Source organism: Vulpes lagopus, chromosome 3 (genome assembly GCF_018345385.1).
Source record: "Vulpes lagopus strain Blue_001 chromosome 3, ASM1834538v1, whole genome shotgun sequence".
NCBI lineage: Eukaryota > Metazoa > Chordata > Mammalia > Carnivora > Canidae > Vulpes > Vulpes lagopus.
The window spans coordinates 86021511-86039381 of NC_054826.1; the positions used below are offsets into that span (position 1 = coordinate 86021511).

Below are 17871 nucleotides of genomic sequence, written 5' to 3' on the forward strand. Positions count from 1 at the left end.
CCTGAACTGGAATCAAGAGTTGAACACAAGCAACTGATCCACCCGGGTGCACCTTGGAATGTATTTAAAAATGATTCTTGTAGTAACTAAGTTTTCCTACCTCATAATGGAAAACAGTTGCATATCTACAAACTAAATCAAGCTTGAGGTCAAAATGTTTTCTGGTAACATTATACCAATACACACTCTGGCTTGTGATGGATAAATCCTATATCTCTTTAAACTTGCCAATTTGATGGAAATGAAAATTATGTGTCTATGTGTTTGTATGTATATACCTATGTATGTATGTATTCATAATAATTTTTTAAGTTGAATTTATTCAGGAATTGTGAAAATAGTTGTAATTCATGTTTGTTGACCAGATTTATTTTTCTTAGTGATTTACCTATTTAATTCATCTTGTTCATATATTTTTTATATATGTGAGTTTTACATACCTGCTCATTAGTATTTATTGAACGGAGTTCCTGAATTAATATAGTTCTTCAATATATCTTAGAAACTTTGAAACATTTTACATAATTATAGAATATTATAAAGGGTATGTTATTTTAAGTAAAATAATTTGATCCTTCTGTAATATTAATGAAAGCACTAAAATTCCTTAAAATCTCTATGTCTTTATAATATTGGCACCTATATGTTTTTAAAAGTAGATTATTTTTAAGTATTTTTTTTATTAATGTAGAGCTATTTACTATTAAGAGCCTAATTAAAAAAAAAATGCATAGGCAGACTTCTGTTTCTTACTTAGGGTGAACGACAAGGTAATTTAGTTTTCTTTATTTGCGTTTTCTTTTAAGATTTTATTTATTTGAGAGAGAGAGAGAGAGAAAGGGAGTGTAGACTTGGATGGGGAGAGCCAGAGGGACGGGAAGAGAATACTAAGCAGATCCTGCAATGAGCACAGAGCCTGACGCTGGGCTTAGTCTCAGAACCCTGAGCTCATGACCTGAGCCAAAAGCAAGAGTCAGACACTTAAGTGACTGAGCCACTCAGGCACCCCCATAGGGTATTTCCTGTGACCCTTCTGGTTTCTGCCTGGTCAGGGTTACTTGTGGTGGTGATGGTGGAAATGTGTGTGTGTGTGTTTGCATTTGTGTTTACTTTCTGAAAGTAAATTATGTTAGGGAGGAATCTATTTGGTTGTAATATTGTTTAATCTTCAAAGTGCAAAATATAGAAAATTTGTGGCTTTAATTTTTGCTCAGATATAGTGTGATTCTACCACCTTTGGTTTTCCTCAGTTAGTTTTTGTCTTCATTTTTTTTTGTTCTTGATAAATTAAGATGGTGAATGTCTTTAAAGGAGATAGAAGTTGTAAAACTTAACAATTTGGGGGGTCTTGGATAGTATTTGACAAGAGACTTCTAGAAAGTAATTGAATGGTTACATTGCTGATAGATATATTCAGCTTAATAACCTAAAAAGTGATGTTTCTTATTATTTCTTTTTACATTTAAAAATATGGATACTATATTTGATGGGGCACCTGGGTGGCTCAATTGGTTAAGTGTCTTCAGTTGGTTTGGCTTGGGTCATGATATTGAGGTCATGGGATGGAGGGGTTTGCTGGGCTCATGCTGAACACAGAGTCTGCTTGCCCTCCCCTGCCCCTCATCTCACTGGCTGCTCACACTGATGGGTGCTGGGCATGCATACTTGATTTCTCTCTATCTCAGTAAATAAATAAATCTTTAAAAAATGTAGATACTACATTTGAATCACTTGAATTTCATTCACTTCAGTATGAGGAGAGTTGAATTTGACTTTACTATAAATATATTTATCGTTTAACTGAAGTGTAATAGGATAAAATGTTTAGAACAGAAATATTTCATTGCATGTAAGTTTTCATTGTAATAGGAGAGAAATCATTTTCTCCTGAAAAGTCATTTCTATTACTTTTTGGGCAGAGAAAAACAGAGATGATAAAACTAGGCAATAGATAAATTCTATTGTAATTGATATGAAATTGCCAGCCAAAACTTTAGAAGAGTTGTATAGTTTTCCTATTTCTGCTGTTTATGAGGCTAAAGTCAACTATTTCAACATTATTTGTCATCTCTATGTAATTGATGATACATGTTAAATTATATTTGTGAGCAATGTAAATTCAAAGATAAGCTTATTGTCACTAATGAGGCCCTTACTGTTTTCAAAATGTAAATTCTAAAAAAAAAAACAAAAACAAAAACAAAACAAAATGTAAATTCTAGAACATATAATTAACCAGGAACATTTCTTTGGAATAAAATATTGCCACATAATTTTGCTGATGCAGAGGCCAGGAAAGGAAGTATAATATTTTATGCATTAAATTTTGTCATAACTAATATGAGTATTACTGTATCATCCATAGTATATGCATTCTCCCATCCTTTTATGGTGTCTGTTGTGTGCTTTTTAATAAACTTCTTATTTTGAAATGATTTTGATTTACAAATACCAGATTTTAAAGTTCTTTCCAGATACATTCAGAGCTATGAATTCTAAAACTCAGAATCTCAGAAAGCTTAACAAATTAACACATTGACATGCCAGTAATGTTTTTCTTCAAAGAAAACACAACACGATGTTTCTTAGTCCAATTATAAATACTTTTTTTCAGATAAAAGCATTTTAATATATTATTTTCCAATTAATAAGAAAAATTTAAAATAAACATCATTGGAATGTACTTTTAAACAGGCAGGAATTTTCAGAATGGCAGTGAGGGTCACTGATAGTGTAGGAGTTAACACTTCCGTCTCCAAAAACAAAACAAAACAAAAAAAAAACAGAACAAGTGAAGTCAGAATCATAAATCTGGGAAGCTGATCTTAATCCTTGAAGTGAATATAATGATTTAAAATGAAAATCAAGTGGTTCCTAAATATTGAGACCATTGGCTTTTTAGGAATTGGTTCTTTTTATTTTTATTTTTTTAGGAATTGGTTCTTGAGGGCTTTCAAGTTTATGTCTAGATGTGTCTGTCTTCATATTGGTGGTTTTAATATAGCATCATATATACTTGACAAAATCAAGAATTTCTCATTTGAATATATTAATTATTGCTGTTTGAGGGAAATGAGCACCTGGCTCATGGGTTCCTTTTACAGTGGTGCAGGGAGAGAGAGTAAAGCCTTAAATCCTCTGTGGTCTAAAAAAATAATAAGATTGGGGATCGCTGATATAGAAAAATGTTTGCCGTTTATTTAGGGGCCTCGATGCGCTCAGCAAGAAAGTGAGGGCCTCCACTGTGGACCTCCCTATAGAGTCTGTGAGTCTAAGTCTGCAAGACTTGATTGGCTACTTCCACCCCCCGGATGAGCACTTGGAGCATGAAGACAAGCAGAACAGATTGCGAGCTCTCAAGAACCGGCAAAACCTCTTCCAGGAAGAGGTGAGCTTCCACCAGCCTTCATTTCTTTCATGCCACCATCTCAGGAAAACAGCTGCTCTGGGGGGATGCGCTCTGACAGGTTTGCACTCTGAGCAGGTAAACTATGGCCTGAGAACCGGGCTTACAGGAATCCTGCAATTATCTTTCTTTCTCTGTTGGGGAGTGGGGAGTGCTAGTTTAGAAAAACGGAAGTCTTCACTCCCCTGGCAAAGGACGTTCTATTTTGGTTTGCTGGGCCTTTATACTGATCGTTCACTGCTCTGCACTTTGCTTCCTGTTTGTTATATAAACACAGCCTCTTAAAGTGTCTAAATGAATACAGGCTTTGACAAGCAAGAAGATTTGTAGACTGTTCAGCAGGTTCTCGAGGCCCCTTGGATGTGCCTGAGGGTCCACAGGGAGTTTTACACTGGGAGGGAAGCTACCCAGGGGAGGGAAGGCCGCCCAGGGCAGAGCTGCGGGCTCTCTGCTCTCTGAGGGCGGAGCAGCTCTACTCACTGCTTTCACATGTGTTCAGTTTTTGTGTGTGATTTTATTTCATGCACATTCTGGTTAAAAAAGAGCTCAAGTGCCGTGTTTTATGGACATACTAACAGAAGGACTGAGGGTTATGTCTAAGGATCCTAAAACGAGTGTCAGATTTAGTACCATCTATTCAGGAATTGCAGTGATAGGAGGTCAGAGGGGAGCTGGCAAATCAGGCCAGCTTAGCAGGTGTTCCCATTCTTCATACAGTGCTTCCTGTATGTGGAATAATGAGTGTTTCTGAGTAAAAGTACCTTTGTAAAAGTATCTAAGAAAAAAAGTTAGAGAATATTGCTGAGTGCGCAGAATCCCTAACTCTACATTCTTCTGGTTTTAAAACTGTTTCCTAATTTTCCATCAAATTATTTGAAATTAACATTAATTTTTGAAGGCTTTTTACTGTGTGTATAAAAAAATAAAACTAATGTGTTTAGAGACTGTAGTGGTATGAAAGCACAGGGCTGGTCAACATGAGCCAGTAACAACGTGGAGTAGTTTGTTGGGACCTTTTCGTTTGGTGTATGCCAAAATGTTAGTCTATGCTGCATTCATTTTGTACCTAGAAAAACTACAATGAAACACTGGGCTGTGAAAGTTTGAGATATTGATTTGGATTTTTTCCCCCAATTTCTCATGTAAGACAACATGGATGGGGACCTAGAAATGTGCTTATGTCCCTGGTGCCTCTTAGAACAATGTGAGAAACAGGTTCTCTTGATTGGTCAATTCCTACTAGCTCCTCCTTTCATGTGCTTGGCCTCATTTTGGCAACCTTAATCTAGTAATAATAATAAAAGCATAATTTCAAGTGTAGACAGCATCTTACAAAGCTCTATAATGCATTTTTTATTTGTTTCAAATATCTCTTTTCATGAGCTTTTTCTTCTTTCATTAGATCTTAAGTTTAATATTAAAAATTATGATGATAGTCATGATCATGATGATGCCTGCCCTAACAACAAGGATTCTTAGGTCCTATGCTTTTATAGGGAAGGAAGAGAAATCTGTTTCCTCTACTCCTCTTAGGTTCATAGCTTGAGATCCTGCAGGTTGGAGTGACAAAAGACAGATATAAGAAAACAAGAGGATATTTATTAACTTGTGAGTCATGCATAACCACGGGAGCACTCAGTGATGAGCAACTCAGAGGCGTGGTTAGAACTTGGACTTACACAGCATCTTAACAAAAGGACAGTAAATGTGTAGAAAGGTGAAAAGACAAAAGAAAGGAATTTTGATCTTCTAGGGGCAGCAAGTTGTGGAACAGCAAATATCTGGGAAACTCATAAGGATGAGTTAGTAAAGTTTGTTATGTGCATTCCTCTGTGAAGCCTCTGGGCTGATGAGTGCCAGGGTCTTGTTTGTTGTAATTAAGCATCTCTTGCCCCTCCTGGTGGAGGTAAAGGGCAGAGAATTTTTCTTGTGCTTTTTCTCAATAGCCTTCAGTTCAAAATAATCCTATGCCAAAGAGGCATATCTTGGGGTTGCATACTCTGAACCTCTTCATTTACTCATGGTAAGATATACAGTTGTGATTGATTCATTAATCTACTTGCAAATATAAGTATAAAGCACATATTTTTGCATTGTTCTTCTGCTTGCATTTGAGAATAGTCCTCCAAATTTAAAAACCACTTGAGTTATGTCAAGAAAATTTTATTTTACATGCAAGTGTGTTTCTTCCTGTCGTTTAACTAAATGACCTCAATTTTCCTAACAATTAACAGTCTTACCTTAAGCCAGGCTTTTTTTTTTTTTTAATCAACTGTGCATTTCTTGTCTATGAGCAGATTCACAGTTTCTGATGGTAATTTTTATTAACATTCCAGGGAATGATCAACCTCGTGCTCGAGTGTATAGACAGGCTGCATGTGTACAGCAGCGCGGCACACTTTGCTGATGTTGCTGGGAGAGAAGCAGGCGAGTCCTGGAAGTCGATTTTGAATTCTCTCTATGAGTTGCTAGGTAAGAAGTATGATGATTTTTAAGGCAATTGATTCATGTCTCTTTAAAATGATCCCATAGCAATTACTGCAGTTTTATGACTTGCTTCTTAATTGAGGCTTTTGGTGTTTACTATTGTGCCTAAAGCCAAGTGACGTTTAGTACTTGCATCTATCTCTGAGTGTGCACTGTGGCGAGGGCAGTAGATCAGTCTTTGGTTTATGGAGGGGAGTTAGCGAGGGTGTGATTTTGTGGGTGAAGGGACTCTGTGTGAATATGCATGAAGTATTTTTCTTTATGTTCTCTCTCTTTTTTTTTTAGATGTTATTTATTTATTGACACAGAGAGAGAGGCAGAGACACAGGCAAAGGGAGAGGGAGAAGCAGGCTCCATGCAGGGATCCCGATGTGGGACTTGATCCCAGGTCTCCAGGATCACACCCCAGGCTGCAGGCGGCGCCAAACCGCTGCGCCACCAGGGCTGCCCTTCTTTATGTTCTCAAGTGACTCCTACAAGACTCCTCTTTCTCCATCACAAGGATCTTGTCAGGGACCCTCTCCATCCTCCTTCTGTAGTCTTTTTGAGATTTGCATTTGCATCTTTTAGGTGCGCTTGCTGTTAATTTAAAAATGCTTGTGGTTTGTGCCGCATTCCAGTTGACTGTATGCAAGCATACATCCTTATTAGTTTTGGCCTGGACTATTCCAGTAGCTTTTACTTGTCTCTTGTCAGGAACTAGGAACTTGCAAGCTTGTGAGGTGGCCTCAAAAGATTTGGGAGTCCAAATCAATTACCTGGAAATAAGCCTGCCTGCCCTTTTGCTTTGGATAAAGATACCATCTCCCTCTTCCAAGGCTGCTTGCTACAAACATCCTTGAAAGGCTGACCCAAAAGAAAGGCTTGCACTGGCTCTGTCACAAGACGTGCAAAAACATGAGACCCGCGGAGAATGACCTCTCTTTTCACTTGCCCTCAGTTCCCAAATCCCAGATTCATCTCCAGATTCATCTGGACACTGTGACTGCACCTGTCTTCCATTTAGAAATTTCTCACATTTTCCCACCATTTCAGAAGGGGAAGTTTAACTTGCTTTGCCTGGTATGTGAAGCCCCGGCAAACTCTTCCAGCCTGGGCCTTGGCACTGGCTTTCCCCTTTCTCTAGCCATACCCATTTCTGAGTGTCCTGTCCGTACTTCGGTGATATTTTCATACTCCTGCCTTTTCCAGAATTCCTTCAAGGCCTGGTTCACATGTGACTTTTTTGAAGTTAATCTTGACATCTTTTCCTAGCTCTAAAGCATGATTATGCAGTTTGTTCATTGGTTCGTTCGTTCATTCCTTCTCTCTCTCTCTCTCTCTCTCTCTCTCTCTCTCTCTCCTTTCTTGATACTTAGTGCTTATTTGCATTATAACACCTACTCCACTTCTTACGTAGTTACATATATGCCTGTGATATCGAGGGCAAGTATAATACCCTTTCTCGTTTTTGCATCTCTGTCATTTAACTTCATGTCTGACACATGGCAGATACTCAGTAAACATTTTCTAATTAAACAGAATTCTGATAGAGTAGGAAAGTATATGCCTAAGTAGAGAAAAGAGGTCTTGAGGCATTTTTTTGTTTATGTGAAGAATGGAAGGTAGTCAAAATATTTGGAAATTCCCTATAATCTAATTGAAACTCCTTAAAATTTAAAAATACTATTTAGCAAATAAAACCCTTGTGCCTGCTAGCATTTTTAATATATTTCCTTTAGGTGGGCTATTTGATATGCCATGAAAATTAAACACATGTAGTTTGCTACTTTCAGAGTAAGGGGTAACACTGGCTGGCATTTCTTTGAGCAGGACCCAGGCTATGGAGGCTTTTTAGGAATCTGGATTTATTATTTTACCCATGAAATCACTAGGACAAGGATTTTATGATGCCAGTATTCTAAGGGCTGCATTTCTTTGCCAGTGAAGAAATTACAGCACTGAATTTCTGCATTTGGTTGAAATTGATGTGTGGTAGTGTTTTTAACACCACAATTTAGTTATTCACTTGAGAGGACATTGGATTCGTTTCTGTGAGAAACTAGATGTTTAGGGTCAAGACCTGTGTGTGTTTGAGGGTAGGAAGGATTATGAGCGGAAACAGTATTGTTGTAGATCTAGATAATGTGCATTTTATATTTTCACATTAGTGGTTTCCATAGTCTGTTTCTTCATTTCAATAGGTCCATGTGCTCATGTATCCATAAGTAATAAAAATGTACAGAGAGAATTATAATGATTTTTCTAAAATCATAGAAAAAAGTCTAATCCTAGCAAAGTCAACACTTCCTTTCTATCCTTTTGGGCTATGTAGCCCTCAGACTTCTTTTATAAACCTTCACAAACTTCTTTGGGGATTAAATCTCATTAATTTAGAATGTACCAAAGTAGTAATAATAAACTTGATGAAATGCTGGAGACATGGAGGGTGGGAGTACAACTCCTCATCATAATTGGTTTTATGGTTCAATTTTTAATGAGACAATGACAAAGATATGGTTTTTTGAAAGACTTTATTTATTTATTCATGAGAGACACAGAGAGAGAGGCAGAGACATAGGCAGAGGGAGAAGCAGTCTCTCCGCAAGGAGCCCCATGTGGGACTCCACCCCAGGACCCTGGGATCTCCATCTGAGCCAAAGGCAACCACTCAGTTACCCAGCTGTCCCTAAAGATATGATATGATTTGTAAATGGTTTATTCAAAGAAGGTGGGAGGAAGCAGTTGTAGGTGGAATGATGATGGCACTCTCAGGATGTGTCTGGTTGCAAATGACAGCCTCAACCCAAAGTGGCTCACACAGTGGAGGACATTCATTGGCTTGTGTAGAATTGGAAGTCTGCCATTGGGTGTACTCAGTGGCTTCACCATAGCATCCAGAACCTGCTTCTTCTGTCAACAGAGTCAGATCCTTCCAATGCTGGCTTCCCTTGTGTGGCCTCAGTGGGCTGTCCTCAGCTCAGAGTGCTACAGATGTCCTCTCTAACGTGGAAGAAGTGAAAGAAGGCTGCTTCTGGAAATTATCTCTTAGGAAGGAGCATGCCATTTCCTAAAACCTCTAGCCTATCACCTCTTTCATCTCATTAGCCCAAACTGTATGCATAGTCCTTCTTGAGCTCTTCATTCTTACCAGAGAGGATGGGAATTTCACCAACACTGATTCTGCCTGAGACAGGACCCCCTCCTGAAACTGGGGCCAAGCCCTAGGACTGCTTGTCTACCATACAGATGTGAACATTGCAGAGAATTCTGGAAAAAAAGCTACAGTGCCCAAGTCAAATATTAATTAAATACTTGATTCATCCAAAAGGTTTTATGGACTGAATTCTAATCTGAATTTCATGGCTGGTCTGTCTCTCTCTTTTTACCTGTGACCTCACTCACTTTCTCTCTAGTCCCAGAGCTTTTGGGTCTGTCCATTGCTTGCCTCCCATCCAGAATATTCTTCCAGAATGTCTAGAATTAGTTAATATAAGGGATTTGATAGACAGTACATTTATATCTATATTAAGGATTAATATGTAGATATAAAGTATATATTTCTTAAATATATTATGTTTCCTTAATTATTTACATCCCGTTTGATTAAGAAAGGATTTGAGGGAGCTGTTACTTAAAATTGGCACATTTAGAATTCTCTAAAACTCACATCTTAAAGGAGGGTAACAGTATAGTAATCCTTTATGTCATTAAGATAATACACAGTGATTTCAGAAACATGCATATTTTGTGGCTTTTAAACTAATTTTTTCATGTGGCAAGACATAGAAGTTCTGAATGTACTTTACACACACACACACACACACGCATTCCTCACATTAACTTTTGCGTTTTCGCATTACTACTCCTCGAAGTTTTTGTTAATTCCCCACACCTATCTCCCTCTCTCTCTTTTTTAAATATCTCTCTTCAGGGAAGCTTTGTTTTCCATTTTGTTTGTTATTTCCCAAGAGTCTTAAATCTCTGTTCCTTTTATAGTCTTCTGAAAAGGTGTTCTCTGCCACGTTGGGAGAACATGGACTTGGAGTCTAATGGTTCTGAATTTAAACAGGAGTCTCATCTGTTCAAAAGATTGAGGGCTTGCTGTGGTAGGTGCCTGAATCTGGGCAGTGAGGGGCAGCTGTGTGCTGTATAGTCCCTGATCCCTGCATTTAATGGTTGAGTAAGTGACACACAATATAAACAACAAAGCTAGCCATGATGCTGTGCAGGTACAGACTTTACTGCCTTGACCATCCTGATACAGGTTACTATTAAATCATGTTAGTAAGTGATTAATAAAAGACTGATAAATTTGAATGCAAAAATTAAAATGTTTATGATAAATTATATCATTACAAAATAAAAATAGGTGGGAATTTTGTAAAGTATGTTGTCTACATGAAGGACAAAGTCTTGGTTTCTGTAATATGTAGAGTTTTCATAAATCCATAAGGGAAGGAAGTAGCATCTAATGGAAAAAAGAGACAAAAGATGGAGACAGTTCCCTGACCCATAAATAACAATAGATTCTCAACATGACAAAACCTTGCAAATTAAAATGATAAATAAGGATCTCTTTTCATTTTTTAGCTTGGTACATAAAAAATTTGATAACATCCATTATTGGGGAAAACGTTGGATAATACGTTTTTGGTGAGAGAGTAAATTGATGGAATTTAAAACAAACTTTGGTTGGCAATACATATAAAACTTTAAATGTATTTCCCTTTAGTCTAGAAATTCTACTTTAAGATAATGTATTCTAGAGATATATTTGTACATGTGTACATATTATGTCCACTGCATAATTGTTTATAAATTACATAAAGTTGAAAACAATTTTTCTGTCAACAGGGGATTGTTACATAAGTAACAGTGTAGTACTGTGTTATCATTGAAAACTTAGATAAACATATCATTGGGAAAACTGTATAAGACAGGCCATTTGCTGTAATTTCTTAGCATGGGCATCTAGGCCATGGTATTAAGTGAAAAACAGAAGCAAAAACAACAACATAAAAAAAACCAAGAAGGATACTTTATGAACATTAAGATTCCAAATGCATTATATTAGAAATATGTAAAAAAAGATTCATTCTTGTATTCTCTGGTTGTTTCTGGGGGGGATGCACAGAAAACTGCTATGTGGCTGCTTTTCCGGGGACAGATCTTTGGCTTTTCTGTGTGTTCCATTACATATGTATTCTTACTCTATTTTCACACATTACTTCTATAATTGAAAAAGTCGTTAACATAAGTGTGTAATATTACACCATTGAGGATGAAAGGGAAAAATAGTATATTAATTCCAGTTGAGTGACTTATAAGTATAAAATGTATATTTTATACATGCATATTTGTATTTTATGTACGAATGTATATAAAGAGGATCTCTTTCAGTATATACATGACAGATTCACTGATGATTGTAGGAGGTAAATAGAAGTATGAGAGATTTTATGGCTTAAACATTTCTTTGACTACTCTTTCTGTATTTATTGTAGTGAACACTGATTTCATGATTAGAAATAAATGACTATTATTTTATGTTGACTTAAGAACTATCTGCTGTCAATAATTTATATTGAAGTCAGTGTGATCATAAGATAAGTAGACATCTCTACATGAGTATATATTTCAGTCTGGCTGCAGAAGTATCAGATCTGCAGCAATATTTGGAGCTCATAAGATATTTATACCTCACTGTCCTTCCTTACTCAGGAAGTTTGATTCAAGTATCATTAACTCCAAGTTTGTTAAGCCTCCTTCCCATGCTTCCAACTAAGTAGATGGTCCTGTCTTGGACTTGTGTGTGAAATAACCCTTCTTTTTCTTCAGTAGGTTTATTTAGCATGGAGAGAGCAGGTGAGAATGATAATCTATAACAATTTTAAAATTTGACATGGATATATTTAATATGTGTTTTAGGTGGAGAATGACAAAAGTTGATTCATGAGCCTGCCACTTGGAGGAACTGAGGATCTTAGAGGCATTGGTTATTCAGTTTGAAAGCATTGCTGTGGCATGTTTAATCTGCAGGAGGCTTGCAAGCCACGGTGATTTTCTAAAGATGTCTGAGAAAAGGCTTATGGCAAACCCTGTCTATAAATACTCATTTTATGAAGAATCAAAGTATGAAACAAAGTATGAAACAGCATAGACCATGGCCCTCTTAGGACGGCAGAAGTTACCAGTTTCTGAATCCTTTAAGACTTGGAAAGAGAACAGTGATAAAGGATTTTGGCACATTCAGAGCATTTTCCTGGTGTTGCAAGGAGGCAGATCTTTCTAAATGCCATAAAACACTGAGGGAAGGTATTCAAGAGATGTAAAAGGAGGGCCTTGGCTTCAAACAGGCTTATATCAGTTATTACTCTGGTATCTGTGCATACAGATATTTCTATGTTGGTCTCCAGGAAATCCTAAAAGACAAATTACAAAACACATTATTTCTTTTCAATTTGCTAATAATCTCATGTCTACGAAATGACCTTGACAGTCACTAATACATTTTTAATGAAAATGCAATTTGTAACCTGTTTTGTGAGATACTTTCTTAATCTGTTGACAGATGACCAGGATCCCACCCCTACTAATCTCTTCTAGATCAGGGGTTCCAGCAGGAAGAGACAGGGTAGGGGAAGTACAGCATAGACTGGATCTGAGTGTGGACTCTGGAGCTGAAATTGTCTTGGCTCCACCATGAGTTGTGTGAGCAGGAACATGCTACTGTCTCTACTTACTTTCTCCTTCATGAGCCAGTTATTGTTTTCCTTCTGATGATGTCACAGAAAGAGAGAACCTAGCACAGTTTTTACTTGGTTGTGTGGCTGCCTGTTCTCTGGCTCTGGTCAGGTTAAAGCTGTCATCCCAGTGGAGGGGATTGGAGGGACTGGCAGTGGCTGGGAGCTGACTTTCTCTGGTGTGCATGTTAGATGTTTTTAGCGAAGTCCCTTCTCATGGGACAGAATAGCTGCAGCTCTATTCTGGGCGGCTCTTTGCTGCTCCTTGCTTGGCCATGTGCAGCTGGTAGTCTACCTCCAGCCTGTTTTTCCTAAAGTCTTCCTGCTGCTCAGTAGATGACTCTACTGAGTGGACTCAGGATGAGTCTACAGAGATTCTCTCCCTCCAGGATCCATGAGAAATGCCCATGTGTTCTTGACCCAATTCAGTCATATGGGCCAATCCATGCTGAGCAGTTGTTCAATGCTTCTACTTCCTGGGAAGGGTCATCAAACCTGAGTTCATAGGGTCCCCGAACTGCAGGGACGTTTCCTCAAGTTCTCCAAAAAGTTTCTATGGCATAGCTCTCTTAAATTTTTCAACAGCATTCTGGAGTTTTTATCTGTTTGTTTACTTTGGGTTTTGAGGTTTTCAGGATTTAGGAGTAACCACTTGTTAATTTGAAAATTTTACAAAAAATATTTGTGGATTCTAGTTCTTTGGTCCCTCATTTGCCTGTGCTCTAACTATTCACTTAGTATTTCCAGACTTTGCATGTAAGCGCCAAAGGAGAACATCATTTGACTTCCTGCTGTATCTCTTACACCTTGAACAATGCCAGATACAAAGCAGGTAATCAGTGTTTGTTGAATAAATTTTAGAAGTGAGCGTTTTCTTGGAAGATCTTTACATCTTTATCTGTAGCTTTCTGATTCTAGGAATATTTTGAGAAATTTTGAGTCTGAGAGTTTAAAGACACTAATACATGAGGACACAAGGATGTTACAATACAAATATGATATGCAGAATGGAGTATTTTTTCAATAATAATTTTCAATTGACTGCCAATATTACTTGCATTTCATCTTCTGATTGGATAAAAGTTAAGAGATTTAGTTATTTAACATGAAAAAAATTGAATGAATTAGTACTTTGTTTTTTAGAAATGTTTTTATAGTATTTTAGCATTTAAATTGTACTACACTTAACCATGGATGCTCTTATTCCATGAGAGACTGGATACTATCTATCCATTTGTTATATATATTTTTTTTAACGCAGGCTCCCAGCGGGGAGCCCGATGTGGGACTCGATCCCGGGACCCTGGGATCACGACCTGAGCCAAAGGCAGACGCAGAGCCACTGAGCCACTCAGGCGCCCTATCCATTTGTTATATTAAGAAATAATATACCTTCCAAATTTCAGGCAATGTACAGAGGTGTAAGAAGACAGAATTTCAAATCTAAAGAGCTTACAATATGCTAGAAGAACACTCACAAACCACTGTATTATATTCACATATTATTGAAAATTCATATTACAGGTGCCAGCTGTAGTGCCTGTTGCATTTGCATTCATTTTTTAAAAAAGATTTTTACACACTCAGCACACCCAACATGGGGCTTGAACCCACAACTCTGAGATCAAGAGTTGCACATTCCACCTACTAAGCCAGCCAGGCTCCTCCACCTTCATATTTCTTAAATAAATGAGGAAAAATAGGGGTGAATGGAGGATGAAAGGTCTTCACTGTCTTTAAGACCTATTAGCCAGCAATGAATGAAGATTTGAAGGGTTTAGCATGCTTGTCCTTCATGAGGAAAGGACAATTTTCATGAGTTTATTTTTGTACCTTCAGCTTGAAACACCATGAGATTAAAGTTGCCATGTGGTTTGTGGTCTGGTCTTGCAAGTGGCAGTCTTGGGATACAGGCGGCAGTTGTCACTATAAATGATGTTGTTTTACTTTTTCTTCTTGAAGAGAAGGTAACTTTGTATTGTATTATTTGATTTTAAAAATTAATACCTCATTATAAGAATGATATATTTAAAGAAAAAAGGTGGAAACCATGTGTAAAATGTAACCACCCATTTTGATATATATCCTTTTATTAAATATATTTTTTGAATCTTTATAACATACACATATGAAACGTTTCACACACCCACATGCACATGTACAGAAGCATTCTGTGTCACACCCGTGCAAAGCTCGCACCACCAAGACCTCAGTTGTGACCCTCCTTTCCTAAAGGTTTAGCTAGCTTGGTCCAAATTCCAATTACAGGGATTGGGACAGACTCAAGGCTTCTCTTTGATGTCTGTACACTTTGGGGGATTATTTGGACACTGTTTCCCATTTCATTCTTCAATATCCCCTGTTTGTCTAAGGTTACATAATATCTTGGCCACAGATCTTCACCTACTGCAGGTGCATACAAACTGCCATTCTTATTGAACATTTGTGATTTTTTTTTTTTAATGGAAGTTATTGTGGCTTCAGAGGGTCTTTGTAAAGGAACACATCACACAGCATGATCCCTTTTCCCCCCAGGCTTTATTCACTTAACTTTCTATTTTAAAATAAGAAAATGAGGATCCCTGGGTGGCTCGGCAGTTGAGCGCCTGCCTTCGGCCCAGGGCGTGATACTGAAGACCAGGACCATCGGGCTCCCTGCATGGAGCCTGCTTTTCCTTCTGCCTGTGTCTCTGCACCCCCCCCCCACCTTTGTCCCTAATGAATAAATAAATAAAATATTTAAATAAAAAAATAAAATAAAATAAATAAAATAAGAAAATATCCCCTTTTGACTGTGTCTCTGCCCCCCCCACCTTTGTCCCTAATGAATAAATAAATAAAATATTTAAATAAAAAAATAAAATAAAATAAATAAAATAAGAAAATATCCCCTTTTGACCTGGGAGAGCAGCCCCACCCTTATCAGTGTTCCTTAAGCTCTTTCTTCCTACCTGAGGCACTTATCAGAAGATAGTTGCCAGAAGCAGCTTTTGCTCCCCAAGAAATATTCTGAAAAAATATGGTTTTTCCATGCTATGTATATACATACATTGGGTATGTGTATGTATATATATACTTCACAGAAATGTGAACATATAATTGATACTCCTTTATAGCATTCATTTGTGCTATCGTCTCTATTGTGGGCATCTGTTCTTGGCAATAAACTATAAACCTTGACAAGGTTTTAGTGGATATGTACTAACCCTACTGAAGGGATGTGGCATTTACTTAGCCCACACTCAGGCTGTTTCTAGTATTTTGCTATTATAAACTGTTGTGATGAACTTCCTTACAATTCTCTGTGTGGTTCTCAGTTTCTTCAGAAATTCACTTAACTGATTTCTTTTTTTTTTTCATTGTTTTTGGTTATTTTTATTTTTTAATTAAAAATTTTTTTTAATTAAAAAATTAAGCTGATTTCTTAATTCACTTCCTTAATTGTCATATTTCACACACTCCATTTATCTGTAAAACATGCTATGCACCTGCACACATAGATACATACGCTAATAATGTCTAGGAGGAATTATTTTTCACTGAGTGTATTATTTTCATTAGAAGTATACATTTTTTTTTGGAGTCTGTTGAGATCATCATATTTATCTTTGACTTATTAATAGATTTCCTACTACATTTCTAACTCATTGGAGGAATGAACCCCTGCTTGAGCTAATGTTGCTAATGCGTTGCTGAATATCATCGTAAACACCATCTTTGCATAAGATTTTTTTAAGGATTTTATTTATTTATTTATGAGAGATGCACAGAGAGAGGCAGACACACAGGCAGAGGGAGAAGCAGGCTCCCTGTGGGGAGACTGATGTGGAATTCAATCCCAGGACTCCAGGATCATGACCTAAGCCGAAGATAGATGCTCAACCACTGAGCCACCCAGGCATCCCTGTATAAGATTTTTGGATCGATATTCATAAGTAAGAGTCCCCTTTAGTTTTCTTATATGCATACTTTCTTTGTTAGGCATTGATGTCAAAGTTATACTGTCTTTATAAAATAGGGAGGTTTCCTTAATTTCTTTACTTTGAAATAGTTTAGAAATAACTTGTTTCTTGAGTATAGAAAAAAAGTTTTTGATCTTTGACTACCCAATATTGATCATGGTTTACTTTTCTATTTAGATTTTTTCCCTTTAGATTTTTCTCATTTGGGTCAGTTTTGGTGGAAAAAAAAATGTGTGTGTATATATATATATAAAATTGGAAACCAATTTTTTATTATTTTATTTTATTTTTTAAAAGACTTTATTTATTTATTCATGAGAGACACACACAAGGAGAGAGAGAGAGGCACAGAGACACAGGCAGAAAGAGAAGCAGGCTCCATGCAGGGAGCCCAATGTGGGACTTGATCCCGGGTCTCCTGGACCACGCCCTGGGCCAAAGGCGGCGCTAAACCGCTGAGCCACCTGGGTTGCCCATGGAAACCAATTTTTTTAAAAAAAGATTTTCTTTGTTTATTCATGAGAAACACACACACACACACACACACACACAGGCAGAGACATAGGCAGAGAGAGAAGCAGGCCCCAGGCCGGGAGCCTGATGTGGGGCTCGATCCCGGGACCCTGAGATCACACCCTGAGCCAAAGGCAGATAGATGCTCAACCACTGAGCCACCCAGGTATCCCTAGGAAATCATTCTTTTCCCTATATGTTAAGAAATTCTAGTAAAGAGATCTAAAAGTGGCTGTTTCTATAATCCTAGATTATTCTTAATTTTGTATTCCTTCATGACTAGAGTAGTTGGCATTTAGCTTATATTAAAAAAAAAAAAACCTTGACTCTATTGATCAATGCTGCCATTTTAATTTATTATATAGATCATATAGATCATTTTTTCTATAATGTATTTAGTTTTGCTATTTATTTCTTTTTCTTATTTTACTTAATACTTATTTGATGCTTTTTCTTAAATCTTGAAAAAGTGTTTTGTTATACTTTTTACCTGGTTGCTTAGCAGTGAAAGAAAGTGTTTAATTTTCCTCTGAGTATCTACCACTGATTGTTTTAGGTAACATTTCTATTTTTCCTGTTTACTAGGTATTCTGTAATTGATTGCCTACTGATTCAAAAATTATCAATGAGAGAGTTTAAATTATTAAGTGTTTGGACTTTTCTAACTAATTTCTAGTTTCATTATATTATTGTTGGTGGGCTTTGTCAACATGGGCTATACCATTTCTGTTTGCAGTAAATTTAATAAAGTTTTCTTTTTTGTAGCTTACTACATGAT

The 17871-nt window shown here is 37.0% G+C and overlaps 1 protein-coding gene across 7 annotated transcripts in view; it reads left to right on the forward strand.

Moving 5' to 3' along the window:
• The window catches only part of RYR2 (ryanodine receptor 2), a 726974-nt gene that overhangs the window by 367114 nt on the left and 341989 nt on the right, over positions 1 to 17871 (forward strand). For all 7 annotated transcript variants that reach the window (XM_041747478.1, XM_041747480.1, XM_041747481.1 and 4 more), the window contains 2 exons: positions 3205 to 3388; positions 5743 to 5878. In XM_041747478.1, the coding sequence (XP_041603412.1) occupies positions 3205 to 3388; positions 5743 to 5878 (320 nt within the window). The remainder of the gene's footprint in view (positions 1 to 3204; positions 3389 to 5742; positions 5879 to 17871) is intronic.